Source organism: Oncorhynchus keta, chromosome 22, assembly GCF_023373465.1.
Source record: "Oncorhynchus keta strain PuntledgeMale-10-30-2019 chromosome 22, Oket_V2, whole genome shotgun sequence".
Taxonomy (NCBI): Eukaryota; Metazoa; Chordata; class Actinopteri; order Salmoniformes; family Salmonidae; genus Oncorhynchus; species Oncorhynchus keta.
The window spans coordinates 36,065,729-36,093,270 of record NC_068442.1 but is presented as its reverse complement, the minus strand read 5'-3'; the positions used below and the strand labels follow the sequence as shown (position 1 = coordinate 36,093,270).

Genomic DNA, 27,542 nt, shown 5'->3' with positions numbered 1-27,542 from the left:
TACAAAAACTAAAAGCATTGTATATGGGACAAATCATTCACTAAACCCTAAATCTCAACTAAAACTTGTAATGAATACTGTGGAAATTGAGCAAGTTGAGTAGACTAATCTACTTGGAGTAACCCTGGATTGTAAACTGTCATGGTCAAAGCATGTTGATTAACAGTAGCTAAAATGGGTAAAAGTCTGTCCATAATAAAGCACTACTATCAACACTATCAACAAGGCAGCTCCTACAGGCCCTAGTTTTGTTGCACCTGGACTACTGTTCAGTCTTATGGCCAGGTGCCACAAAGAGGGTCTAGGAAAATTACAATTGGCTCAGAACAGGGCAGCACGGCTGGCCCTTAAATGTACACAGAGAGCTAATATTAATGATATTTTTTATTTCACCTTTATTTAACCAGGTAGGCAAGTTGAGAACATGTTCTCATTTACAATTGCGACCTGGCCAATATAAAGCAAAGCAGTTTGACACATACAACAACACAGAGTTACACATGGAGTAAAACAAACATACAGTCAATAATACAATAGAAAAACAAGTCTATATATAAATCTGCATGCAGTAGTGATTTTAGCATGTACATCTGCATGGAAGAAAAGTCACAACACTAAACAATACATTAATTGCACTATAACGGTGATAACCGGTGCCCACAAACTGTTAGCTCCTAAATAATGCTGTCCCAACACCTTACCACTGCTCCACCTGGCTATCAGCGGAGCCTTGTCTGGCAGTGAAATAGTTCATTCAGCCTCATTTACTTGCCTTAAAAAAACATAACTAGTATGACTGACTTGCTTAAACAAATGTGGTTTCTACTGACAATTATATGGCAACAAATATGGCATAAGGGGACGACAAGCGGATAAGAGGCAATCCGTAATTTCGACTAAGACATTAATGAGCGAGTGACGACGGACATAGTCAATATAACTATATGTTCAGCACTTTTGAAATGTACAGCGACAGAAATTAGACAATGAAAGCTCTTACAATATTCAATGATTACATTTCTCTAAAACAGGTTATAGGCTACATGTGCACCACCAAGTTAGAACAGTAGGCAAAATGAAGAGGTGAAAATAGACCAAATGATTAGGGTGAGGCACACTGAACATAGTCTGGGTCTTTGCGTGTCAAAAAAGATACACGTCAAATAACACTTTGATGCGTTAAATACGCTTTTAATTTGACACGTCAGATAACACAATTCTATTATAGAATGTTGTGTGTGCTGAATTTGCACATGCAAGCCAAGTGCCACCACTACTATCAGTAGCATTGTCAAAGCTGTACAAAAAAAAGTCTGCAAACAAGCACACACCGGCCACAAAAAATGTGTTTACAATACCGCGTTGGTGAAAATAGACCAAATTATTAGGGTGAGGCACATGTGCTACTAACAGCTTACTACACAGCATACACTTAGCATTACTCTCTTAGCTACAGTATATAGTGGCATGAACAAGTATGTGAACCCTTTGGAATTACCTGGATTTCTGCATAAATTTGACATAAAAGTCACAACAATAGACAAACACAGTGTGCTTAAACTAATAACACACAAATTGTATTTTTCTTATCTATATTGAATACATACTTTTTCCAACCTACACTGAATGTTTAAAGTATGTGTACCCATATGCTAATGACTTCTCCAAAAGCTAATTGGAGTCAGGAGTCAACGAACCTGGAGTCGAATCAATGAGACGAGATTGGAAATTTTGGTTAGAGCTGCCCTGCCCCATAAAAAACACTTGAGTTTGCTATTCACAAGAATTATTGCCTGATGTGAACCATGCCTTCTTGAACAAAAGAGATCTCAGAAGACCTAAGATTAAGAATTGTTGCCTTGCATAAAGCTGGAAAGGGTTACAAAAGTATCTCTAAAAATCAGTCCACGGTAAGACAAATTGTCTATAAATGGAGAAATTTCAGCACTTGTTGCTTCTCTCCCTAGGAGTGGCCGTCTTGCAAAGATGACTGCAAGAGCACAGTGCAGAATGCTCAATGATGTTAAGAACAATCCTAGAGTGTCAGCTAAACCTACAGAAATCTCTGGAACATGCTAACATCTCTGTTGACGAGTCTACAATACGTAAAACACTTAACAAGAATGGTGTTCATGGGAGGACACCATGGAAGAAGCCACTGCTGTCCAAAAAAAACATTGCTGCACGTCTGAAGTTGGCAAAAGAGTACCTGGATGTTCCACAGTGATACTGGCAAAATATTCTGTGGACACATGAAACTAAAGTTGTGTTGTTTGGAAGGAGCACACCACACACACTATGTGTGGAGAAAAAAGGCACAGCACAGCACACCAACATCAAAACCTCATTCCAACTGTAAACTATGATGGAGGGAGCATCATGATTTGGGTCTGCTTTGCTGCCTCAGGGCCTGGACAGCTTGCTATCATCGACAGAAAAATGAATTCCCAAGTTTATCAAGACATTTAGCAGGAGAACATAAGGCTATCTGTCTGCCAATTAAAGCTCAACAGAAGTTAGTTGATGCAGCAGGACAACAACCCAAAAGACAGAAGTAAATCAACAACAGAATGGCTTGAACAGAAGAAAATATGCCTTCTGGAGTGGTCCAGTCAGTCCTGACCTCAACCTGATTGAGATGCTGTGGCATGTCCTCAAGAGAGCGGGTCACACCAGACATCCCAAGAATATTGTCGAACTGAAACAGTTTTGTAAAGAGGAATGGTCCAAAATCCCCCCTGACCGTTGTGCAGTCTGATCCGCAACTACAGAAACAGTTTGGTTGAGGTTTTTGCAGTTTGGTTGAGGTTTTTGCTGCCAAAGGAGGGTCAACATGTTATTAAATCCAAGGGTTCAAATATTTTTCCCAATCTGCACTGCGAATGTTTACACGGTGTATTCAATAAAGACATGAACAATTATAATTGTTTGTGTGTTATTAGTTTAAGCAGACTATTTGTCTATTGTTGTGATTTAGAGGAAGATCAGATAACATTTTATGACCAATTTATGCAGAAATCCAGGTAATTCTAAAGGCTTCACATACTTTTTCTTCCCACTGTATATATCTCCCTTGCATATTACATCATTTAGGCAGCAGCATAACGTTCCAAGACATTTTTGGACTCACCATGTGCTGTGCTCACTTAAACAAGTAGGTGGCGCGGCGGTCCTTTGTCGGCAAATTTTGTCATCAAAGCATTATCTGGAATCACACAGCCACTCCTTTGAATAGCAGCAGGCTAGTTAGTAGTGGTTGCTTTGCAATGCTTGCAGTTAGCCACTGATTCCTTCCAAACCACTCATTGTTGAATTTGCAGTTTCCAACTTGTTGTGTAATGTTAAAGTCCAATAGCCGATGAGCACCGATACGTTTTATCTACAATTTTTCTTTATTATTTCTCTTCATATGACAAGCATTAAAAAGGATTTGCCAGTAGATTGTCGACTTGATTCATGTTGATGACTGCTAGCTAAGATTTTGAAAGTAAGACGTTGACATGATCAGTCTAATCAAAGTTACTGTACATATAACGCGATTTGACGCCATTTTATTTGTGGCCAATGACCTTGAGCCTTCTTCGAAGGGCTCTTCAAATGTAACTCTATGGCAGGAACCGAAGGGCTTAAATGTTTGATGTCTACTCTTACTAAGGATTTACACTTGACCTGTGACATAGTGTCCCCATGAGTGACAGAACACTGAGCCAATCGCGGCGCAATGCTCCTATTTTCTGCTGGCTTGCCCCACCACCACAGAAAGCACTGAGCTAGGCTGAAACACCTGCATTTTGGAGCTGCCTTACTCAAGAAAACAAAAAAGAGACCATGTTTGTATGCAGCTTTATTAACTCTCCACTATATGCATGTCAATCTCTCCTGGCTCAAATTGGAGGAGAGATTGACTTAATCCTTACGTGTTTTTGTGAGAAGTGTTGACATCCTGAATGCACCGAGCTGTCTGTTTAAACTACTAGCACACAGCTCGGACACCCATGTATACCCCACAAGACATGCATAAATTCCCAATATGGTCCTCAAACCATCACGGTCACCTAATAATCCCCAGTTTACAATTGTCTCTTTCATCCCCCTCCTCTCCTCTGTAACTATTCTCCAAGTCGTTGCTGTAAATGAGAACGTGTTCTCAGTCAATTTACCTGGTAAAATAACGGATAAATAAAAATAAGTTTTTAAAAAACCACCAGAGGTCTCTTCGAAATCCCCAAGTTCAGAACAGACTATGGGAGGTGCATTGTACTACATAGAGCCATGACTACATGGAACTATATTCCACATCAGGTAACTGATGCAAGCAGTAGAATCAGATTTTTTTTTAAATGATAAAAATACACCTTATGGACCAGCGTGGACTTTGAAGAGGCACACGAACTCTAACCACGTACATTGTGGTATTGTTGTATGGTGGTATCATGCATTTTGTGTTGTTGATATGTAGTAGTGTAGTGATGTTATATAATGTACTGTTTTATAATATGTGTAATGTAAGTGTCTTGCGTTTGGACCCCAGGAAGAGTAGGCATTTGCTCATGGGGATCCCTAATAAAATACAGTTTACATGGGCGCCAGTGAACTCCTCCCCTTCTGCAGAGTCAGGAAGATTCCGTTTTCCTGCGGTCAGTTGGGGACTGAAAAAACAGCGCATTGTCTCACACATTGGGTTATAGATAAAACACTGCAACTAACGTCAGAAACGCTAGACCAAGAATATATCGCAATTAAATTGGAATTGGACTATTTTTAAGACATGGGCAACAGAGATGATGAATACGATTTCTTGTTCAAAGGTAAAATAACTATCCATCTAGCTGTAGGCAGCTGCCTCTTGGTGGTAGCTACAACAAAAATGATTTGTGTCTCATTCTGTCAATTATGAAGGCACCTTGTGAAGCTCCCACAATGTATTTTATTCTAACAGATCACTTTAGAATGTCTAGCTAGATTAGGAATTGATAGCCTCCATCTGATCTGGTGACTTGCTAAATATAATGCTGAGTTTAAGGGGTTTGTCGCATTGTGTTGAGCAATGCCCAGCTCTAACTTAGCTAACAACAGAGGTTTTCTTAGGTTGCTTTATAACACCAATATCATAATCCTCAAAGGTCCTGGTTTATAGCCAGCAACATGTCGGGTTTTATACAATTAATATAGCTAGGAGGATCCTTCAAACAAGTGTACCAAAGGGTCAAATCTGAAATGATTTTTAATTAGTTGTAGCCTACAATTAGCCTGCTATGGTTCATAGGTAGACCTAATACTCGTACAGAATTAGCCTAATATACATACTCAATCATAAACAGTTGTTTACATTATAATGTGATTTGCTTTATGATCAATAGTAGCAGAACATGCTCATAAAATACTGTCCTAATTGTATCAGATAAGGATGGGATAATGAGCAGGAAGGAAGTTCCCAGTGGGTCACCCTCTTGATAGTCTGATGCTCTGACCATTCCATAATCGATTCCACTCAATATAGCACAAGAAAACACATTTGTCAATATCTTACAGATACCAATTTATAACCCTACTGATGAGCTACTGTTAGATGTTGTGTTTCAAATCAATCCCACAGAAGCACACCTCATCCGTTACCCAATCTAGTTTAGTGTACAGCAGTCTACAAAATACATTCCAAATGACACTTCAAACATAACAGAAAATGTGAAAAAGGGGCAGTGTGAGAACAAAGAGGATTTCCAAGGGAGAATGACTGAAGGAGACAATAGGAAGGGAAGCCCTCTGAAGTGTCAACTCAGGATTCCCAGCAGGAGCAGGTCCTCAGCTTCCTGCACCATGACTCCAGAAGGACAAAGTTCAAATCCTTTTCCCCCTCTGAAGAGGCAGAACAGCACTTTGTACTCATATAACTGAGTACTGAGTGTTTTTCTGTTATCTCAGTCTTCAGCAGTATTCAATCAATGAAAATATTGTCTTTCCAAAGCTTTTCCAAAGCTTTAAAAAAAGTCAGACATGCAAACCTCAGGTTATGATAAGTAATCCACTTGGTATAACTGTAATTGGTTTACTGTACTATATGTGATCTCATATTTTTGACTGTACTGAACTGCACATACAATGGCAGCCTGTCATTGCAGTGCTAATGTTGTCTGTGTGTTTTGTTGCCAGTGGTGCTGATCGGAGACTCTGGTGTGGGGAAGAGTAACCTGCTGTCCCGTTTCACACGGAATGAGTTCAACCTGGAGAGCAAAAGCACCATCGGTGTGGAGTTTGCCACCCGCAGCATCCAGGTGGATGGCAAGACAATAAAGGCCCAGATCTGGGATACAGCTGGACAGGAGCGTTACAGAGCCATCACTTCAGCGTGAGTGGAGGAGGGTGCTCATCTTCCTGCGACCTGCCCTTTACGGAACCAACGCATTTGGATAGTGTTGAAACCATCCTGAACAAATACCTCTGTGAATCGCACAACCTTTGACCTGCTTGCTCTGTCCCAATCAGGTACTACCGGGGGGCAGTGGGGGCTCTCCTAGTGTATGACATCGCCAAGCATCTCACCTATGAAAATGTGGAGCGCTGGCTGAAGGAGCTCCGGGATCATGCTGATAACAACATCGTTATCATGCTGGTGGGAAACAAGAGTGACCTGCGCCACCTCAGGGCAGTGCCCACAGACGAGGCTCGTGCCTTTGCAGGTAAACAACAACCACTGCAACAAGCTCACTCTAGGGACAGAGATGGTTAAATATTCACCCATGTTTGTCTCAACTCAATATTTTCATTTTTCTCCCTCAGAGAAGAATACGCTATCATTTATTGAAACATCAGCTTTGGATTCCACTAATGTGGAAGAGGCATTCAAGAACATCCTCACAGGTAAGAAGAGGGATCCACGACATACTGGAAACTAGCTGGTCTATAAATTATGTATTATTGGCACATTTTCTTTTCAGTAACTGTCTCTTCCTTTTCCTACAGAAATCCACAGAATCGTATCACAAAAGCAGATAGCTGACAGATCAGCACATGACGAGTCTCCAGGCAACAATGTAGTGGACATCAGTGTCCCCCCCACCACCGATGGGCAAAAAAACAAACTACCGTGCTGTCAAAGCCTGTGACCCTTACAACTCCTGTGACCCCCGTCACCCAACCCCACTCCACTTCCACCATCACTCTGTGTTATCCTGTACCACCCATTCTGTCTTTGTTCCCATATGTGACGACACCCTGCTTTCCCCTCCCTGTCTGTATACAAAACATCATTTTATTACATGTGCTCTTCTGCCATGAAGTGAAACTTTAAAAAGCCTTTCTGTCACTTTGTCAGTCATTCATGGAGTCAATATTGAGGTTCCTGCATTGTAGGAACAGGGCCGTTTTATTTTAAATGGATTGAGCTATACAGGTGTAGGATCTTAATTTGACTTATATTGTCATAGCAAAATAATGTTTAGTCCATAATCTGGTCTAAAGTAGGCTACATGAAAAGTGCAATACTGTTAGTGTGTTAGTGTGGGTTTTCAGTGAATTTATGTAAATCACAAAGCTCATCTGCGTTTCCTGCGATGCAGGAAAATTCTCAGCAACAAAAGAGTGATCAAATTAAGATCCTACACCTGTACTTGAAGTGCTATAGAGCAGGGTTTCCCAAACTCGGTCCTGAGGTCCCCCCTGGGTGCACGTTTACTTTTTTGCCCTAGGACGACACAGCTGATTGAAATAACCAACTCATCATCAAGCTTTTGGCAAAACCAAAACGTGCACCCAGAGGAGGGGGGGCACCATGACTGAGTTTGGGAAACCCTGCTATAGTGTGCTGGACTAGTATATTTGAACAATGACCAATAGATGGTGCTGTGTATATAGCCACTCACAGTTGCTCATGAATAAGGCAGTATTATGACATTGGTATATGTATGCATTTGTCTTTTAAGTGGCTCTTACTTTTCATCCAGGCAGTTATCATGCCCAGAATGAACCGTATTATGTATTTATTCAAATATATTTGGCTCACCTTTTCATTGTTTTATTTTCCATAAGCACTGTAAGACTTTTCAATAAACTCCTTTAAACACAGTAATACGTAAGTAATTCATTCATCATTAACATATCATATATAATTTCTCAGTACACTACACAGTATTGGAATTGAAATTGCTCAACCGTAGATGTATGTGGGTAGAATATGTGAGATGTCTCCTGTGTACCTGTTTGGAGGTTATGGGAGCTTGCCGTGGTAGAGGCAGGGGGTCTAGAAAGATTGTTCTTGCTCTTCCATGCCCAGCCCTGTTCCTCTGACCCAGGACAGCACCACACCCCATGAGAGCTAGCCTAGTGGTGCAAAATGTGGTGCTGAATCAGCACTTGGAAAATATTTCACCAGTGTTTATTCTAAGCCTCATATAGGTCTATCTGCCAGTCATTGGGTGTGAGTGAGACATTATTTAGGTTCAGGAACTGTTACATTCAATATGTCCCCCCTCCCATTAGTTGTTTAGTTTGGTGTAGCCAAGAGAGAAATATAGGCCAGTGGTGGAAATAATTATCGCATGACATGACCCTCTCATCTTTGGTGGTCTATTTTAAGTGGATTTAGAAACAAGCCTAATCTTAGATAGAGATGATGGGTTTTATAAGTTGAGAATGTAACCAGTAAATTAACATGAGACATTTTGACATTTAATACATTACCTTGTGTTGATGGGTCCACTCCCCTCTTGTTGAAAGGTGAGTGACTGAAAACTACTATTAAGGCCAAGCAACATTTAGTAAAAAATAGATTTTTGACCGAACATTTTGAGTGATGCAGACCAGCGTAAAGTCTGAACGAACATTCAATAAGGGGCCAGTGTAGTACATGCAAGAGTCCGCATAATTAAGAAAACAAAAGGAGTGATTGATGTTTATCCATACTGTGGCTTCATTTATTATTTTCTTTGCACACTTTCTTGGCTGATTGCAAGCACCAACATATTTTGGGTTTAGACATCTTTCTTTTTCCACTGCACAACATAAACATTATAGTTAAAGCTGGAATCCTTAATGGTGGAACTGCCACGTCCGTTTGCGATATTACAACAACAAAAAACTAACACTGTTTTTTCCCCAACAGACATCATTGCACCTGCGATAGAAGAGCATAACTTGTTTAACCATGCTGTGCGTCTCTCCTTAGCTTCTGCGGATTCCATCTCTATGAGTGATTAAAAACCATGTGCTTAATGAATAATTGAACAAAAATTACAACTGATACACATCAGCATGTTAAAAACAGTGGCAAAATTAACAAGAGATTAAGACATTATCAAACAAAAACAAGTCTACAAATCTGGTATGTTGCTCCTTCTACATACAAGCATCAGAATGCCCAGGAATCTTTGTTCCGTCTTCAAATCAAAAACAACATCTGAAGAGCAATATCCAAACACCAGAAATTGGAAAATTGTACTATATCAGAAATGCTTTTAAATCCCTTTCAAAGTCGGTGTTAGAAGACTATAGAAACAACCAAACTGTATTGATTTCCATGATAGTTTTGTAAAAGTGCCATTTGATATATAAAACAAGAATAAATGCATCTTTGGAGAAAATGACCTGTTTTGAGTTAACGGTTATATAAAAGCTGGAGTAATGTGGCAAGTATGTCTCTGAGCTGCCTTCTAAGGGAGCAGTGTTGCATATTGTTGGCAACTCACAGACTCACTTAGCAAAATAAAACATCCTATCGTGGCCCTCTCAGACTGCACAAGTGAGCAAACTGCTATGATCCTTCATATGCACTAGCTTCTACATTATATTTCTGATTTCATTATGTATTGTTACGTTTATAGGTAAGCATTGCATTGTAAATTTATCAAATTGCACACTTGCTGTAACTACACCCTACTTTGCAATGTCTCCATAGCTCCAAACATGTCAAAAGCACCAATCAGAGACAGCATGAGACAGGGCAGTGGCCCATCACTGACAATGTAGATAAGAACTCTCTCCATGCTGAAAGATCCTGAAAGCTGTTCCACTCCGCAACACACATTGACATACAGGAAAATAACCTCCAACTAAGCTCTAGTATTATTATTTAACAACAAATAGATTTTCCAGACAAGAGGATTCCTTTAGAGGTCAAATCAACACTTTACAACAACAACAAAAAGTGGAGGATACTTTATTTAAAAAAAGGGGGGTCTCCCAACAGGACACCACTGGACTTGGCTGACTGTCTGTCTATGCTGTTCAAGTTTAGAGGATGACTTTCCTATTTCGTTTACTGTGACTAGAGATCACACTTTTTCAGGTTGAAACTGATTTCAGAAACCACTCTCATAACCAGGATTGTCACAGCTGCATAACACTTATACAGCTTAGCTGTCCCACTGCAAAGCCCTTCAGGTGATAAACCCTCAGTCAAACCTATGCATGAAGCCTACAGGTACTGGAAGAGTTGAACCTGCATCTACAAAATAAGCAGTACACAGGAGTATGATTGCCATGAAGCGATTATAACAAATACTACTATCATAGAAATAAATTAACGTCAAATCTAGGCCTAGGTTTTTGGCTTCTGTGGACCATAATTTGAGCTTTCTACTGAGGCTATTTGCATTCAGTCTCTCTCCTATTCAGGCCAGTTAACATTCAGGGTCAATACTGTTATGTTCAACCATGGACAACACTATGATTAACAATATATATATACAGAAATATGCAGAAATTAAGCTGGGCTAAAACAAAGAAGGTCTGAAGTGACCATACAGTGTACAAGGAAGAAAGTAAAATATATAAACTGAACAAAGAGGAACTCAAACCACACACCCACACACAGTTGAAGTCGGAAGTTTACATACGCCTTAGCCAAATACATTTAAACTCAGTTTTTCACAATTCCTGACATTTAATTCTAGTAAAAAATCCCTGTCTTAGGTCAGTTAGGTTCACCCCTTTATTCTAAGAAAGTGAAATGTCAAAATAATACAGAGAATGATTTATTCAGCTTCTATTTATTTAATCACATTCCCAGTGGGTCAGAAGGTCACATACACTAAATTAGTATTTGGTAGCATTGCCTTTAAATTGTTTAACTTGAGTCAAACATTTTGAGTAGCCTTCTACAAGCTTCCCACAATAAGTTGGGTGAATATTGGCCCATTCCTCCTGACAGAGCTAGTGTAATTGAGTCAGGTTTGTAGGCCTCCTTGCTAGCACACACTTATTCAATTCTGCCCCAAAATTTTCTACAGGATTGAGGTCAGGGCTTTGTGATGGCCACTCCAATACCTTGACTTTGTTGCCCTTAAACCATTTTGCCACAACTTTGGAAGTATGCTTGTGGTCATTGTCCATTTGGAAGACCAAGCTATAACTTCCTGATTAATGTCTTGCGATGTTGCTTCAATATATCCACATAAATTTCCATCCTCATGATGCCATCTATTTCGTGAAGTGCACCTGTTCCTCCTGCAGCAAAGAACCCCCACAACATGATGCTGCCACCCCCGTGCTTCACAGTTGGGATGGTGTTCTTCGGCTTGCAAGCCTTCCCCGTTTTCCTCAAAACATAACAATGGTCATTATGACCAAACAGTTCTATTTTTGTTTCATCAGACCAGAGGACATTTCTCCAAAGAGTACGATCTTTGTTCCCATGTGCAGTTACAAACCGTAGTCTGGCTTTTTTATGGCGGTTTTGGAGCAGTGACTTCTTCCTTGCTGAGCGGTCTTTCAGGTTATGTCGATATAGGACTAGTTTTACTGTGGACATAGATACTTCTGTACCTGTTTCCTCCAGCATCTTCACAAGGTAATTTGCTGTTGTTCTGGGATTGATTTGCACTTTTCGCACCAAAGTACACTCATCTCTAGGAGACAGAATGCGTCTATTTCCTGACCGGAATGACGGCTGCGTGGTCCCATGGTGTGTGGAGGTCTAGAATTTTTTTTCTGAGGTCTTGGCTGATTTCTTTTGATTTTCCCAAGTAAAGAGGCACTGAGTTTGAAGATAAGCCTTGAAATACATCCACAGGTACACCTCCAATTGACTCAAATGATGTCAATTAGCCTAGTCAATTAGCTGTATCACAATTAGCCTAGTCAATTAGCCTAGTCAGAAGCTTCTAAAGTCATGACATAATTTTCTGGAATTTTCCAAGCTGTTTAAAGGCACAGTCAACATAATGTATGTAAACTTCTGACCCACTGGAATTGTGATACAGTGAATTATATGTGAAAAAATGTCTCTAAACAATTGCTGGAAAAATTCCTTGTGTCATGCACAAAGTAGATGTCCTAAATGACTTGCCAAAACTATAGGTTGTTAACAAGAAATGTGTGGAGTGGTTGAAAGAAAAACGAGTTTTAATGACTCCAACCTAAGTGTATGTAAACTTCTGACTTCAACTGTATATTCATGAAAAGATCCAAACAGGTGATAGTAACATGGCCAGCCCTATAAATCTGTGTTGTTGCATATCTCTCTTGTCCAGAGGTCGACTCATGCATTTTAAAGCTGTGGTAGATGGATGAGAACAGTGCCTACATTGACCTTGCACCACACACTAGGTTCTACTGTCAAGGTACAGTTGACATCTGTAGACGTCTGAGACGAGACATCAGTCTGGTCGCCTGCATATCAGAAAGGGAATGCAACTGCTACAAAACATGAAGTAACATCAATTAACCAATCTATGCTCTTGCTGCATGTGATTACTAGCAAATGTTATGACTACACAAAAAAACACATAATATTTAAAAGCATTTCATTGGTCTATCGTCGTAGGAGAGCAATGTACTAGCTATTGAAGAGTAATCTTGACCTGCGCTACTCTAACATTGTCCTGGAAAGGTAAGACTTACTTTCCGTCAACCACAAAAAGTTTGAACTTCATGTTGGTGGAATATACATTTCCATAAAGTTATTTTTTCTCTCATCAGTGGCGTGTAGACCTACCTACCTGGATCAGCTCACTCTATGTGGTGCTAATAGAATGAGAGACCTCTATACTCTAGGGAGGAAACCCAGTTCAACATACTAACTAGTAACACCAGATTAATGGGAGCTCAACCAACCTCTCGTACAAAAACAAATGAACAGTATACATGCATGCAAAACTGTGCATGTTGGTAGCAGTCTCATCACGTACTGTGAGAGGAAACCGTGTCCAGTGTTTTATTGCACAATCTCCATCTTTATGAACAAAATTCCTGCTCACACCAAGGAGGAAAACAGATGGAGCTGAATTGAAGGGAGTCAACTGGCTTGCGTAGCAATGTCATAAGCATCTATAATCCCCCCAGTCTAATAGCCTTTGGCTGGTAAACAGGAATGAAAGCTTTAAGCTTCTTACTTCTACACTCAGTGGTTAGGGAACCAACCGCTGGATGGATCGCCGTAGATCAGCGTCAACGATCCATGCTACACTTTTAGAGACGGCTGTGAAGGAAATTAGGGAGGAGAAAGTGGGAATTGTCCACTTAAACACTAGAGGGTTTGGTCTTAAAGCTTCAGCAGCCATCTCCACTGAGCATCTGTCCAATGAATCCTATGTAAGCGGAGACCCATCCAATCAACTGCCCTTTTCCAAACCTTCCGAAACACCATACTGCACGGTAATCACTGGTCTCTAAAATACTGGTAAAATACTGAAACCACCATCAGAGGCTCAGACGACAAAATAAAAAATAAGTGATGATGACACACATAGGTAAAAAGGATTTAAATAGAAAAAGAGCTTGGGCTCTGGTTGGAGACGTGCTTTTTCATTGAGAACCTCCAGCACCCAAAGAACACCAACTTCAAATCTTCCCACCTTTGACCTCATACTATAGTCTCGTCTGCTGTTTTTTTCAGCAGCTTGGTGGAGAGCAAGGAATGCTGGTTAGAATGCCGCCCCTTCGCGTCGGGAAGGAGGAGGCGTACTTTCTGATGGGTTCGTCTCCACTCAGAGTAGAGCTGACAGTGGTAGCGGAATGATACCTGCAGGAGAAAAGGGTAGAGAAGAGGATAGACTAGAGAATATTGGTGTTCATCCAAGCTATAAACAAAGTTAAGGTTAGGATTTGGGGAGGGCAGCTGATCCTAGATCTGTGCCTACTCACCAGAGTCCAGAGGACGTAGATTGTGAAAAGGGCGATGGTGAGGGCGATGAGGCCCAAGGCCTCCAGTCTGCTGTTGAAGTGCAGGTGATCTTGGGCTCCCCTCAGACACAGCCAGCCAGAGATGCCTGCCAGGGGCGTGATTAATAGGAAGCACACCATGTCACAGAACAATGTGCGCTTCTCGTTACGAGGGCCCGGGTCCCGCAGCCACTGTGGAAAGAGAAGCGAGGAAAGAGAAGAAAGAGAAATGTGTACTGAGCCTACATGAGCACTGAGTATGCACATGCACTATAGCCAAAACAGGGGACACTGGAGGACTCTGCTTTTCTTCTTCTTCACGATTTGGTTTATTGAGATACCCATTAGTAGATCAAGGGTTAAACTTCCTGGGTTTCTTCATCATTCATTACATAAACACATGATGGCACATAACAAAAAAATAACAAAGAATCCCTAACCCTCCCAAACTACATTTCTGTTGACATATTCAGGATGTAATATGCATGAGTAATACACAACTAAGTCAACAGATCTACATGTTGGTGACCCATGAGCAAGGCCAGAAATTCTATTTCAACACATAAGTATTGCAGCTACCTACAAACACAATTTTTGCATTGAGGAATCTACGCAAGCAGAAAGAGAAAAAAAATTGAAACATGCTCATGTGTTTTGACATAACATAAGCACAACCACACACACAGAGGCAGGCAGAGGAGAACAGACAAGCTAAAGGCATTGACCTTTGTTACCTCTGTGAGGGGCTTGGGCCTGCGCTCAATGGTGAACTCTGTGTGGCACAGCTCACAGTAGCTGGTGTTGGAGGAGGAGAGCCACTTCTCCAGGCAGCTCTTATGCACCGTGCCCAGAGTCCCTGTGCAGTTGCAGGGGGACAGAAGCCCCTCGCCGTTGGCCCCCTCGTGGCAGATCCGGCAAATTGGCCCATCGCTGGAGGAAACAGGAAGAGAGAGGTCCTGAACAGGGTACTCTGACTGGGTTTACTTACTACAGCTTGCCGGATGCCACTTGGGCTAACATGTCACAGTCTTACGAGCTAAGCTAATTATCATACATACCGAGGACAACTGTGAGAGCGAGACATTATCTTTCTGGTAACACCCACACTCTGACACATACTCGCATACACTTTCACGGGTTCCAGATATAACTAGGATTACTACTATAAAAGCCTGTTGGAAAGCCCTGAATATTTCATAAATGCTTCATTCTGAAAGTAAGAATGTGTTCAGGAGTTTTCAGTCATAGTACCTCTGTGTGCTCAAAGGTTTGATGACGGTGGAGAGCAGCCGCCCATCTTTGGCTGTGACCTGGGTGACATACTGCGCTCTGCAGTTATCCGACTCCTCCACACTTTTGGACAGGCCAGTGTTGCCAGTGCAGTCGCATAGGGAGCCTGGGAGGTGGCAACAATCCCCCGTCGTCATGGTTACACCGTCCAGGGGTCAAAAGTCAGGGGTCAAAGGGATTATGGGGGAGCAGACTCAGCTCCCTCAGGTCAGAGCAGTCAGGCCCAACGACTGAAGAGCGATAAAATGGAGTTAGGACCTCATTCACCATACAATACACTACAGGTTACTTTACAGAACTTATTATGAGACTAACAGTGGGAGTTATAATATATACACTACCGGTCCAAAGTTTCAGAACACCTACTCATTCAAGGGTTTTTCTTTATTTTTACTATTTTATACATTGTAGAATAATAGTGAAGAAATCACCACTATGAAATAACACATATGGAATCATGTAGTAACCAAAATAAGTGTTAAACAAATCAAAATATGTTTTATATTTGAGATTCTTCAAATAGGCACCCTTTGCCTTGATGACTGCTTTGCACACGCATGCAATTCTCTCAACCAGCTTCACCTGGAATGCTTTTCCAACAGTCTTGAAAGAGTTCCCACATATACTGAACACCCGTTGCCTGCTTTTCCTATAACTCTGCGGTCCTACTCATCCCAAACCATCACAATTTGGTTGAGGTCGGGAGATTGTGGAGGCCAGGTCATCTGATGCAGCACTCCATCACTCTCCTTCTTGGTCAAATATACCTTACACAGCCTGGAGGTGTGTTGAATCATTGTCCTGTTGAAAAACAAATGATAGTCCCACTAAGCTCAAACCAGATGGGGCGGAAGGTAGCCTAGTGGTTAGAGTGTTGGACTAGTAACCAAAAGGTTGCAAGATTGAATCCCTGAGCTGACAAGGTAAAAAACAAAATCAGTCGTTCTGCCCCTGAACAAGGTAGTTAACCCACTGTTCCTAGGCCGTCATTGAATATAAGAGTTTGTTCTTAATGTTCTTAACTGACTTGCCTAGTTAAATAAAGGTGAAAAAAAAGTTTAAATGCTGTGGTAGCCATGCTAGTTAAGTGTGCTTTGAATTGTAAATAAATCACAGACAGTGTCACCAGTAAAGCACCCCTGCCACGATTGAATGGACCAAGGTGAGCGTACATTTTTCTTTATTTGCAAATGTCGCCAACAAAACAATAATACAATGAAAATGAACTACCCACAACTACCAAAAGGAAAAAAGGCTGCCTAAGTGTGATTCCCAATCAGAGACAATGATAGACAGCTGTCCCTGATTGAGAACCATACCCCGCCAAAACATAAAAACAAACAACATAGAATGCCCACACCAAATCACACCCTGACCTAACCAAATATAGAAATAAAACGTCTCTCTAAGGTCAGGGCGTGACACCCCCAACACCATAACATGCTTTCCTCCTTCATGCTTTAAGGTGGGAAATACACATGTGGAGATTGTCCATTCATCCACACAGCGTCTCACAAAGACATGGTGGTTGCAACCAAAAATCTCCAAATTTGGACTCCAGACCAAAGAACAAATGTCCATCGCTCGTGTTTCTTGGCCCAAGCAAGTCTCTTCTTCTTATTGGTGTTATTTAGTAGTGGTTTCTTTGCAGCAATTCTACCATGAAGGCCTGATTCACACAGTCTCCTCTGAACAGTTGATGTCGCAATGTGTCTGTTACTTGAACTCTGTGAAGCATTTATTTGGGCTGCAATTTCTGAGGCTGGTAACTCTAATGAACTTATCCTTTGCAGCATAGGTAAGTCTGAGTCATCCTTTCCTGTGGTGGTCCTCATGAGAACCAGTCTCAACATAGAGCTTGATGGTTTTTGCAACTGCACTAGAATAAACTTTCAAAGTTCTTCAAATTTTCCGTATTGACTGACCTTCATGTCGTAAGTAGTTTCTCTTTGCTTACTTGAGCTGTTCTTGTCATAATACAGACTTGTTATTTTGCCAAATAGGGCTATCTTGTGTATACCATGCCAACCTCGTCACAACACAAGAAATTCCACAAGTTAACTTTTAACAAGGCACACCTAATATTTGAAATGCATTCCAGGTGACTACCTCATGAAGCTGGTTGAGAGAATGCCAAGAGTGTGCAAAGCTGTCATCAAGGTAAAGGGTGGCTACTTTGAAGAACCTCAAATATAAAATATATTTTGATATGTTTAAAACTTTTTGGGTTCCCAAATGATTCCATGTGTTATTTCATAGTGGTGATGTCTTCACTATTATTGTACAATGTAGAAAATAGTAAAAATAAAGAAAAAGCCTTGAATGAGTAGGTGTTCTAAAACTTTTGAACGGTAGTGTATAATAATAATTTTCTTTGACCAACATTAGAACACTGAGCTGTATGAGGCCTAAATGATGGCAACATGAAATAGAATCTCAACAATTTTCAAAACAGTGATATTTTTTTTTTAATATAGGGGAGAAAATAATGATCTTCTTGTCTGAAAATTCAGTTGAGCCAATTTGCCAAAACACAACACAGCTACTTCTAAAGGGCAACCTCTGTATGAGCAACAGTGCATTCAGAAAGTATTCAGACCTCTTCCACTTTTTTCACATTTTGTTACGTTACAGACTTACTCTAAAATGGATTAAATAAAACAAATTTACTCATCAATCTACACACAATAACCCATAATGACAAAGCAAAAATGTTTGCAAATGGATAAAAAAAAATTAAAAAAACAGAAATACTTTATTTACATAAATATTAAGAACCTTTGCTATGAGACTCGAAATTGAGCTCAGCTGCATCCTGTTTCCATTGATCATCCTTGAGCTGTTTCTACAACTTGATTGGAGTCCACCTGTGGTAAATTCAATTGATTGGACATGATTTGGGAAGGCACACACCTGTCAATATAAGTTTCCACAGTTGAGAGTGCACGTCAGAGCAAAAACCAAGCCATAAGGTCAAAGGAATTGTCAAATCTGGGGAAGAGTACCAAAATAAATGTCTGCAGTGTCCAAGGTCCCCAAGAACACAGTGGCCTCCATCATTCTTTAACGGAAGAAGTTTGGAACCACCAAGACTCTTCCTAGAGCTGGCTGCCTGGCCAAAATGAGCAATTGGGGGAGAAGGGCCTTGGTCAGGGAGGTGACCAAGAACCCAATGGTCACTCTGAAAGAGCTCCAGAGTTCCTCTGTGGAGATGGGAGAACCTTCCAGAAGGACAACCATCTCTGCAGCCCTCCACCAATCAGTCCTTTATGGTAGAGTGGCCAGACAGAAGCCACTCCTCAGTAAAAGACAGCCCGCTTGGAGTTTGCCAAAAGGCACCTAAAGGACTCTCAGACCATGAGAAAAAGGACAAGCCTCTGAATGTCCTTGAGTGGCCAAGCCAGAGCCTGGATGAGAACCCAATCGAACATCTCCCTAGAGACCTAAATATAGCAGTGAAGCGACACTCCCCATCCAACCAGACAGAGCTCAAGAGGATCTGCAGAGAAGAATGGGAGAAACTCCCCAAATACAGGTGTGCCAAGCTTGTAATGTCATGACCAAGAAGACGCTGGGCTGTAATCGCTGCCAAAAGTGCTTCATTAATACTAGGTTTTGAATACTTACGTACATGTGATCAGTTATTTAATTTAATACATTAGCAAACATTTCTAAACCTGTTTTTTCTTTGTCATTATGGAGTATTGTGTGTAGAGTATTTTCTCAATTTTAGAGTAAGGCTGTAATGTGGAAAAAGTCAAGGGGTCTGAATACTTTACAAATGCACTGTAGCTATCCTCACCCAAATAGGCTCGCTGTCTGTATGGGATGAGTCTTCACTACTAAGAAATGCACTGACATGACCAAATTAGAGTTGGAGTATTCAAGTCTAACAAATAGCAATCATTTTTTTTGTAAATATCAGGAATAATAATCCTGATTTGATAAATCAATTAGTGTTTACTACAAGCAAACCGAGCTAGGTACATAATGCTTGGTGTCGAATCCCGACAACACTGAAATACAGACACAAACCCCCGACAGGACACATCTGGATAATTTGGTCAACCAGCTGTTTAACTTGCTACAGTAGCTTGCTACATGGAAAATGACGATTATGATTGCATGTGTTCACATCAGTGTCGTTGATTTAAGCTTATGCCTTATAACGTTACTATGAAAATTGTCTAACGTTATTCCGCTAGCTTTATCACGTTAGCTAGCCAGTTAGCTATTTATGTTAGCCAGCCGATCGAGACGATAGAAAAAAATGTATTACTCACAGCATTCCTCCTTTTTTCATTTTAACATGTAATATGTGGCGTTGTCAATATATAAAATACTCATTGATAATTCCTTTCGGCCAGCTAAGTATCTTTGCCAGTTATCGTCTTGCTGACAAACGACAACAATAGCATTTTCTTTAGTAGCCTCCTCACGGTCGTCACACAGCCACAAAGTCATAAACCCCGCCTATTCTACAATTTATTTTCTTAAAATCAGATTTTAAACCTAACCTTAACCACTGCTAAATGTATGCCTAATCCTAACCTTAAATTAAGCATATTTTAGTTCTGGATTTTGAAAATATAGCCAATTTGGACTTTAAGGCTGTGGTAACTAGTGGAAACCCTCCACCGACGGCGTTTCCGCTCAACAATACAGGGTGCGTTTGTAAATAAACTTTGGAGTGCCAGAGGGCGCTCTGGGCGTTCAGTGTTGTCAGATTGTCGTTTCGGAAATTCAGAGCTCGCACTGGACACTCAGGCCTGAGGAGTAGGGTTGACATCATTTCCCATTATTAAAGTGGCTGGAGTTGGGTCAGTGTCAGTGTGTTGGCAGCAGCCACTCAATGTTAGTGGTGGCTGTTTAACAGTCTGATGGCCTTGAGATAGAAGCTGTTTTTCAGTCTCTCGGTCCCAGCTTTGATGCACCTGTACTGACCTCGCCTTCTGGATGATAGCGGGGTGAACAGGCAGTGGCTCGGGTGGTTGATGTCCTTGATGATCTTTATGGCCTTCCTGTGACATCGGGTGGTGTAGGTGTCCTGGAGGGCAGGTAGTTTGCCCCCGGTGATGTGTTGTGCAGACCTCACTACCCTCTGGAGGGCCTTACGGTTGAGTGCGGAGCAGTTGCCGTACCAGGCGGCGATACAGCCCGACAGGATGCTCTCGATTGTGCATCTGTAGAAGTTTGTGAGTGCTTTTGGTGACAAGCCGAATTTCTTCAGCCTCCTGAGGTTGAAGAGGCGCTGCTGCGCCTTCTTCACGACGCTGTCAGTGTGAGTGGACCAATTCAGTTTGTCTGTGATGTGTATGCCGAGAAACTTAAAACTTGCTACCCTCTCCACTACTGTTCCATCGATGTGGATAGGGGGGTGTTCCCTCTGCTGTTTCCTGAAGTCCACAATCATCTCCTTAGTTTTGTTGACGTTGAGTGTGAGGTTATTTTCCTGACACCACACTCCGAGGGCCCTCACCTCCTCCCTGTAGGCCGTCTCGTCGTTGTTGGTAATCAAGCCTACCACTGTTGTGTCGTCCGCAAACTTGATGATTGAGTTGGAGGCGTGTGTGGCCACGCAGTCGTGGGTGAACAGGGAGTACAGGAGAAGGCTCAGAACGTATGGGTCGAATTGCTATGCTTTATCTTGGCCAGGTCGCAGTTGCAAATTAGAACTTGTTCTCAACTAGCCTACCTGGTTAAATAAAGGTAAAATAAGTTTTTACTCCTCCTAGCAGAGCTGGTTAGGGTGTTTTCATGTGATCTAGAGCGTTAGTGACTGTAACTGTGCTACTGGCAACAATTTAATTACGCTTTTTTTGCCTACGTTTACTGACACCGGCCATATTCTGCCTCGTTAAAGGTTAAATAAAACAATTATTCAACTGGTGTTGAACGTTCGTAAATTCATCAGTTATTCAGCGCTCTGGCACGCAGACGAACGCTCTGAAATCGGCGGATAGCCAGAGCGAATTTACGAACGCACCCTTAGTTACCTTCCTCGCCAATTTGGCTCGTTTTCTGCTCCCGATTGATAGGCTACAAAATGTAACATATAGAAACATATCTCACCCATTTGTATATGAAATAAAACAGATTGATGTACAGTTTTGTTCCACATGGAAGAGACCTTTATTTAGTCAAATATACATTAACACCAGACGCAAGCACATATTTTGTATGACAATGTAGACCAACCCACGTTGAATTCACCACGAACAAAAAGCGACGTTTTTACATAGTGGATTTAATGAAACTAACACCTTTAAAAGACCTGCTGGAATTCAGTATGTCTTGTATGAGAGTAAGTGAATGTGAGGTATCGTTCATGTGCATAAATCCTGGGGGAAAAAACTATTTGGAATGATTAAATGAAATTAATTAATATAAAGCTAATCAGGCATATCGTAAAAAAATACAATTTTAGACATTTTATCAAAGTTGCACAATATCTAATGAACACTTCTGGTGAGCATATACAGTATAAGTAAAGTATTCAACGTTGCACAAGGCTACCATTACATTTCAGTGCACTTTTTTTTTGCATCCGTGCATTCAATTCTTCAAAATCTGTAAATAAGTCTCAAATTGCTCTATAAAGTTGGATTTGAGATGATATTGGTCCTCCTACTGGTAGGAGATATGTAAACATGCATTTCTGTATCAAGCTTTCAATGGTATGCTATACATACACCATTAGAAATTATGCAGGACATTTTCAGCACTTAATTACAAGACTTGAGTTATTTTTGTTCAAAGAAAATGTCTGCCAACATGACATGAATTTGGTTTATTTCCATTTCAGTGTTCCTTGATGAAAAGGCAGATGAACCGATTTGTTTGATTTAGAAGTTGGATGTGACAAAATTACATACGTAACCACACTCCAAAAAGGTAATTCTACTAGAAAGGGGAGATAAGGCATTATAGCAAATCATACAAAGGCAACCTTTTTATAAATTCCACTGTCAACTCAATTTGACAACTTCACGGTTTGACTAGAGAAAAGCAATGAGAGCATCCTCCACCCTAGATATTGCAGTGTTTTATTAGAACCCCCCCACCCAAACAAACCAAGCTAAGTGTTGGGATTTAAAGATGTTAGTCATTCAGAATCAGTTTACATGGCGAGTTGCATTGAAGTGATCAGCAGGACAACCTTCATATTCACTTTCAATTGTAGTCTGACTACTGGATCAGGTCATAGTATAATCTAATGACAGAGAGAACACAGTGGCTTGCAGCTAACAGTGAAACAAAGCACATGAAACCATTGGTAAATCCAATCTTCACCAATGTGCCTCTCTGCAAGTTTATATTTTAGATTAGATCATTTCAGATTTAAATTGATTTCAGCCACACTTTGGTGTATCTGTGAACCACAGGCTTAACAAAAAATAAAAATGCACAATTTTCTGAAATGCATCAGATCAGCCAAACTTTGTCACTACCCACATCCCTGTTATTGCTCCTTTCATGCCACACTCAAGACAGGGACTCTAAGGACAGCAACCAGAAGCTTGTTTTATCTAAAAAGGGATACAGCTTGTCAAAATTTACTTTTTGTAAACAGGTTAAGGTTTTAAGAAAGGGGTTAGACAAAATGCTAAATATTTCAACCTTTGATGTCAATTGACACAAGCTGTAGCTTATCTTGATATGACCCAGAAGCTCAGAACAATCTGATCCCTCACCAGTCCTTCTACAGGATTGGGTCACATGATCAGAGCCTGAATACAACCCCCCAAAAAAAAAAAAAATTCTATCACTTAGTAAAAGACAAGTTGAGGTTAGAGGATGGCATACAGACAAACATGAGAAAAGTGAAAAAGGAATGTTATCTAGAAAGTCAAGGTTTCTAGGAGACTTCTAAAACACATGGAGGAAGAGACAGCAACAGCACAACACCCAGGAGAAAAGCAGATAAAGAGAGTGAGGAGTGGATGTGGGACAGTGGTATTGAGGGTCACAGGCTTTGACAGCACGGTAGTTTGTTTTTTTGCCCATCGGTGGTGGGGGGGACACTGATGTCCACTACATTGTTGCCTGGAGACTCGTCATGTGCTGATCTGTCAGCTATCTGCTTTTGTGATACGATTCGGTGGATTTCTGTGCAAAAAAAAAAAAAAAAAAGGAAGTTTCCATTACTCATTAAATATTTACCTAATACAGCACCTACTGCATTCATGCGTTAGAAGTCACAATTTGACTTAAAACAAACTAATGTAAATAGTCTTGAATAGTGGCTCCTGTCATTTACCTGTGAGGATGTTCTTGAATGCCTCTTCCACATTAGTGGAATCCAAAGCTGATGTTTCAATAAATGATAGCGTATTCTTCTCTGAGGGAGAAAAATGAAAATATTGAGTTGAGACAAACATGGGTGGCTTTTTAACCATCTCTGTCCCCAGAGTGAGCCCTCTCCTCCAGTGGTATTGTTGCAGTTTACCTGCAAAAGCACAAGCCTCATCTGTGGGCACTGCCCTGAGGTGGCGCAGGTCACTCTTGTTTCCCACCAGCATGATAACGATGTTGTTATCAGCATGATCCCGGAGCTCCTTCAGCCAGCGCTCCACATTTTCATAGGTGAGATGCTTGGCGATGTCATACACTAGGAGAGCCCCCACTGCCCCCCGGTAGTACCTGATTGGGACAGAGCAAGCAGGTCAAAGGTTGTGCGATTCACAGAGGTATTTGTTCAGGATGGTTTCAACACTATCCAAATGCGTTGGTTCCGTAAAGGGCAGGTCGCAGGAAGATGAGCACCCTCCTCCACTCACGCTGAAGTGATGGCTCTGTAACGCTCCTGTCCAGCTGTATCCCAGATCTGGGCCTTTATTGTCTTGCCATCCACCTGGATGCTGCGGGTGGCAAACTCCACACCGATGGTGCTTTTGCTCTCCAGGTTGAACTCATTCCGTGTGAAACGGGACAGCAGGTTACTCTTCCCCACACCAGAGTCTCCGATCAGCACCACTGGCAACAAAATACAAAAAACATAAGCACTGCCGTCTCACAGTGGAAAAGATCAGGGTTCAGCAGTGACTAGTACAGGATACATTTGTTTAGGTTCAACAATGTCTAAATGAAGCCCAAAACTACGGAGCATGTTTCTCCTGGTAGCTTGTCTGATGATTGGTGCTGATACTTAGGCAAAGTTATTTGTATCTTAGACAGAGATAAGTCTACCTCACTTGCTTTGGCAATGTTAACACATGTTTCCCATGCCAATAAAGCCCTTGAATTGAATTGAAGTTGAATTGATAAGTCGTCAGTCATAATTGTTATTCATGCCAGACAAGTGGTGACCAAGCTAACATTGCACAAGAAACGGTCTGCAATCTTTGGTCAGCTGGTGGTAACGTTGAAAAGTAGTTAGCTTAGTGACTTTTTCTTCACATTGTCTGAGTGTAGCTAGCTAGTAAACTAAAGGGTGATGAGACGTTTAGCAGGCTACCGATTATGCCGCAGATAACCGCTTATTTGATAGCTAACAGGTTACATAGTTGGCTATCAGCTAGCTAGTTTGGCTAACGTGAACGTTAGCTAGCTGGGGAGACTTCCTCTCCTTTCAACTTCAACTAACGTTACTGCGAAAACATGTACATGTAAACTTTGACTACAACAACACATGTGGGGCGCGTCTTACCTTTGAAAAGATAGTCGTATTCGTCATCTCGGGTTCCCATTTTGAAGATTTCCCACTTTATGAAAGTACTTTACTACAAAAGAGAGCCTCCTAAATCCGTCTCAACCACTGCTCCGAGCGACCGGCAGTAAAACAGCCTCCAAAGGGAATATGCACATGAGCTGAGGGACAACTGCTTTGACCAATTAGAGGTGTATCTCTGTTAATTGATAGATACATTGACAAGTAATATCCTTCTCCATTTAATATTGACCAATGGCCATAGGTAGGGCCGTGATCAGAGGAAAACTGATAGCTTCCCATCATAGGTATTTATGAAATCTACATTCTATAAAATGTGGATTGAGCAATAATCTTTTCCACCTTGTTAGTATTTCTGTCCATACATGCATTTGATGGTTTATGAAGGAGAGCTTATTATTGAAAATACAAACTAACAAAAATGGACTAGAATCAATTATTTATTTGCCATGAAATCATTCTGATTATTTTAACAATTCTGATATTGTCAGGTACTGGGATTTCCCTCAGTTGTACAGTAATTCAGTGATCCCAAATATTTTAGCTGCTGTTGCTATGATGTCCGAAGTAAACCCTTGATACTCCTCTGGAATTCAACTAAGAGAAACAAACATGCATAACTTACAATTTAGTGAAGAGTTCAGTTCATAGCTAGTCTAACATTATTAATCAAATAATTTGGTCGGACAAAAAAACAGAACAAGAAATGGGAAACACTGGCCTACTTCTGTCATAATCAAGGCTCTAAGCTTTGATTGTGTCAAAGGCAGAAAGCAAAACAACAACAGGATATGATGCCATACAATTAGTAAAATATTCAGATTTTTAACTCAATGGTCTCTTTTATAATTTGGTGAAATGTTGTCCAATTAAAAAGTTCCATTGTTTTTCAAGGCCTTTCTACAAAGATGGTCAATGGACATCTACATACTATTTTTCTTTGTGATAGCTTTACATGATTGGTTTCTACCTGACTGGAGGTTCTTCAGTCTTTTTTGGACTGTTAGTAAATGCTGCATGCCTTCAGAATCCTTCAACCCACAATGGGCGCTATGCCCAATCCTTTTCTCCCGGCCTACATATTGCCTGCGAATAAAAGAACACAAAACAATACATACAGGACTGTAATGGGTCAAAAATGTAAAAGCATAAAACCCCAGAACCTTCCATCCACTCTCCCAGGAGACTTAGGGGAGCGTGAAAATAAAAGATCTGGGCTAAATGATGAAATCTATGCCAAAATGCTGATTAGATTACCCATTGGGATATGGAGAAGCAGGTCTCATAGAGAGGTTCTTCTGAGGCATCGTCACAGCAGAAGGGGAATGACGGGAGGGTGATGCTCCACTTCTCCATGCTACTGCTCTATATTGTCTCCCTCTCATCCCCTTCTTCTTCCAGCAGCCGGTGACTCTGCAGAGAATCTAAACTGTCCGCCTGCAGAAAAGAGGAACATAAAGCCAACAACTTAGTCATATTGTAATAATGATGCATAAATGCTCTGTTGCTTGTGTTTTGTGAAACCTCAGGTGTGCTTCTTCATGAGAACGGTCTACTGCAACTAAGGGAGCGTAACAAGACTCGTAGCAATACATTGAATATTGATCATTTTTAGTCTGAGTAACAGTGCCGTGAGCAAAATATACCAATGTGTACTGGTCATCAATTGTACATGATTTACAATAAAACAAAAGGATGAGTCTCACCAGTTTTTATGCCTTTTTCTCCCATTCCTTGCTCTTGTCTAACACCTACATCCAGTCTTGCATCCTCTGGTCATCTCTCCCAGCCTCCTTCTCCAGGACGAAGTGCAGGTTGGTTCTCAGGTTGAAGAACCCCTCCTTCAGGCCACCCATGTGGGGGGTGAAGTGCTGTGGTCCCTTCTCCAGGCCACAGACCAGTCTGCACCTCAGAAGGTCTGCCTTTACGTGGTGCTGTACATCTGCCAGGTCCTTCTGACGCATCCTCAGGCTATTCAGGGCAAACTCCCTCTACTCAATTTGGGTTCTCAGCTTCTTTCTGTCAGAGTGGAGAGAGAGGGGATATAAGGGAGTTATATCATGTACAATCAGGGGCGGCAGGTAGCCTAGTCATTGGAGCGTTGGACTTGTAACCGAAAGATTGCGAGATTGAATCCCCGAGCTGACAAGGTAAAAATCTGCCGTTCTGCCCCTGAACAAGGCAGTTAACCACTGTTCCTAAGCCGTCATTGAAAATGAGAATCTGTTCTTAAAACTGACTTGACCCGTTAAATAAATGTACATTTTTTTTATTTTTTTTTATCATTGGCTAGGGTCACTGTTGTATCTTCATTGTTTTAATCTGTTTTTATTTGTATCAATAAAGGAAAGTGTGTGCGTGCTTATGTTAACCTGAGATCCTTGATAGTGTCTTGCAGCTCTTTCTCATATCTAACAGATCTCTCAAGCTCCTTGTTTGCTTTTGACTGCTCCTCCAGCAATTGAGTGTTCAAGGCATCAACTAACAA

General features: G+C 41.1%; 3 protein-coding genes across 5 annotated transcripts; 1 reads left to right on the top strand and 2 right to left on the bottom strand.

Moving 5' to 3' along the window:
• Positions 1 to 4,618: 4,618 nt before the first annotated feature.
• LOC118373932 (ras-related protein Rab-11B-like) lies at positions 4,619 to 8,061 on the top strand. The gene is made up of 5 exons (XM_035760252.2): positions 4,619 to 4,808; positions 6,151 to 6,346; positions 6,484 to 6,677; positions 6,778 to 6,858; positions 6,961 to 8,061. The coding sequence occupies exons 1-5, from the start codon at positions 4,769 to 4,771 to the stop codon at positions 7,101 to 7,103; spliced, it is 654 nt and encodes a 217-aa protein (XP_035616145.2). The 5' UTR covers positions 4,619 to 4,768; the 3' UTR covers positions 7,104 to 8,061.
• An 820-nt stretch (positions 8,062 to 8,881) lies between these two features.
• LOC118373933 (E3 ubiquitin-protein ligase MARCHF2-like) lies at positions 8,882 to 20,017 on the bottom strand. Of its 3 annotated transcripts, none has more exons than XM_052475113.1 (5): positions 19,668 to 20,017; positions 15,346 to 15,614; positions 14,820 to 15,024; positions 14,077 to 14,286; positions 8,882 to 13,954 (listed from the first exon to the last, which is right to left on the bottom strand). In XM_052475113.1, exons 2-5 carry the CDS (start codon positions 15,519 to 15,521, stop codon positions 13,796 to 13,798), a joined length of 750 nt encoding a protein of 249 aa, XP_052331073.1. In that variant the 5' UTR covers positions 15,522 to 15,614; positions 19,668 to 20,017; the 3' UTR covers positions 8,882 to 13,795. The 3 variants fall into 3 exon arrangements, with proteins under 3 accessions (XP_052331073.1, XP_035616146.1, XP_052331074.1); XM_035760253.2 differs by having other exon boundaries at positions 14,829 to 15,024; positions 19,668 to 20,010; XM_052475114.1 differs by lacking the exon at positions 19,668 to 20,017 and adding an exon at positions 18,163 to 18,553.
• Positions 20,018 to 22,409: 2,392 nt separating this feature from the next.
• LOC118373930 (ras-related protein Rab-11B-like) lies at positions 22,410 to 25,219 on the bottom strand. The gene is made up of 5 exons (XM_035760247.2): positions 25,034 to 25,219; positions 24,165 to 24,360; positions 23,834 to 24,027; positions 23,645 to 23,725; positions 22,410 to 23,493 (listed from the first exon to the last, which is right to left on the bottom strand). Exons 1-5 carry the CDS (start codon positions 25,071 to 25,073, stop codon positions 23,351 to 23,353), a joined length of 654 nt encoding a protein of 217 aa, XP_035616140.1. The 5' UTR covers positions 25,074 to 25,219; the 3' UTR covers positions 22,410 to 23,350.
• Between the last annotated feature and the right edge of the window lie 2,323 nt (positions 25,220 to 27,542).

Coding starts and splice junctions, on each gene's coding strand:
- LOC118373932 (XM_035760252.2), top strand. CDS start 4,769: ATGGGCAACAGAGATGATGAATACGATTTCTTGTTCAAAG. Junction 4,809..6,150: donor ATACGATTTCTTGTTCAAAG/GTAAAATAACTA, acceptor TTTTGTTGCCAG/TGGTGCTGATCGGAGACTCT. Junction 6,678..6,777: donor CGAGGCTCGTGCCTTTGCAG/GTAAACAACAAC, acceptor TTTCTCCCTCAG/AGAAGAATACGCTATCATTT.
- LOC118373933 (XM_052475113.1), bottom strand. CDS start 15,521: ATGACGACGGGGGATTGTTGCCACCTCCCAGGCTCCCTATGCGACTGC. Junction 15,025..15,345: donor AAACCTTTGAGCACACAGAG/GTACTATGACTG, acceptor TGTTTCCTCCAG/CGATGGGCCAATTTGCCGGA. Junction 13,955..14,076: donor TCTACGTCCTCTGGACTCTG/GTGAGTAGGCAC, acceptor TTTCTCCTGCAG/GTATCATTCCGCTACCACTG.
- LOC118373930 (XM_035760247.2), bottom strand. CDS start 25,073: ATGGGAACCCGAGATGACGAATACGACTATCTTTTCAAAG. Junction 24,361..25,033: donor ATACGACTATCTTTTCAAAG/GTAAGACGCGCC, acceptor TTTTGTTGCCAG/TGGTGCTGATCGGAGACTCT. Junction 24,028..24,164: donor TACAGAGCCATCACTTCAGC/GTGAGTGGAGGA, acceptor TGTCCCAATCAG/GTACTACCGGGGGGCAGTGG.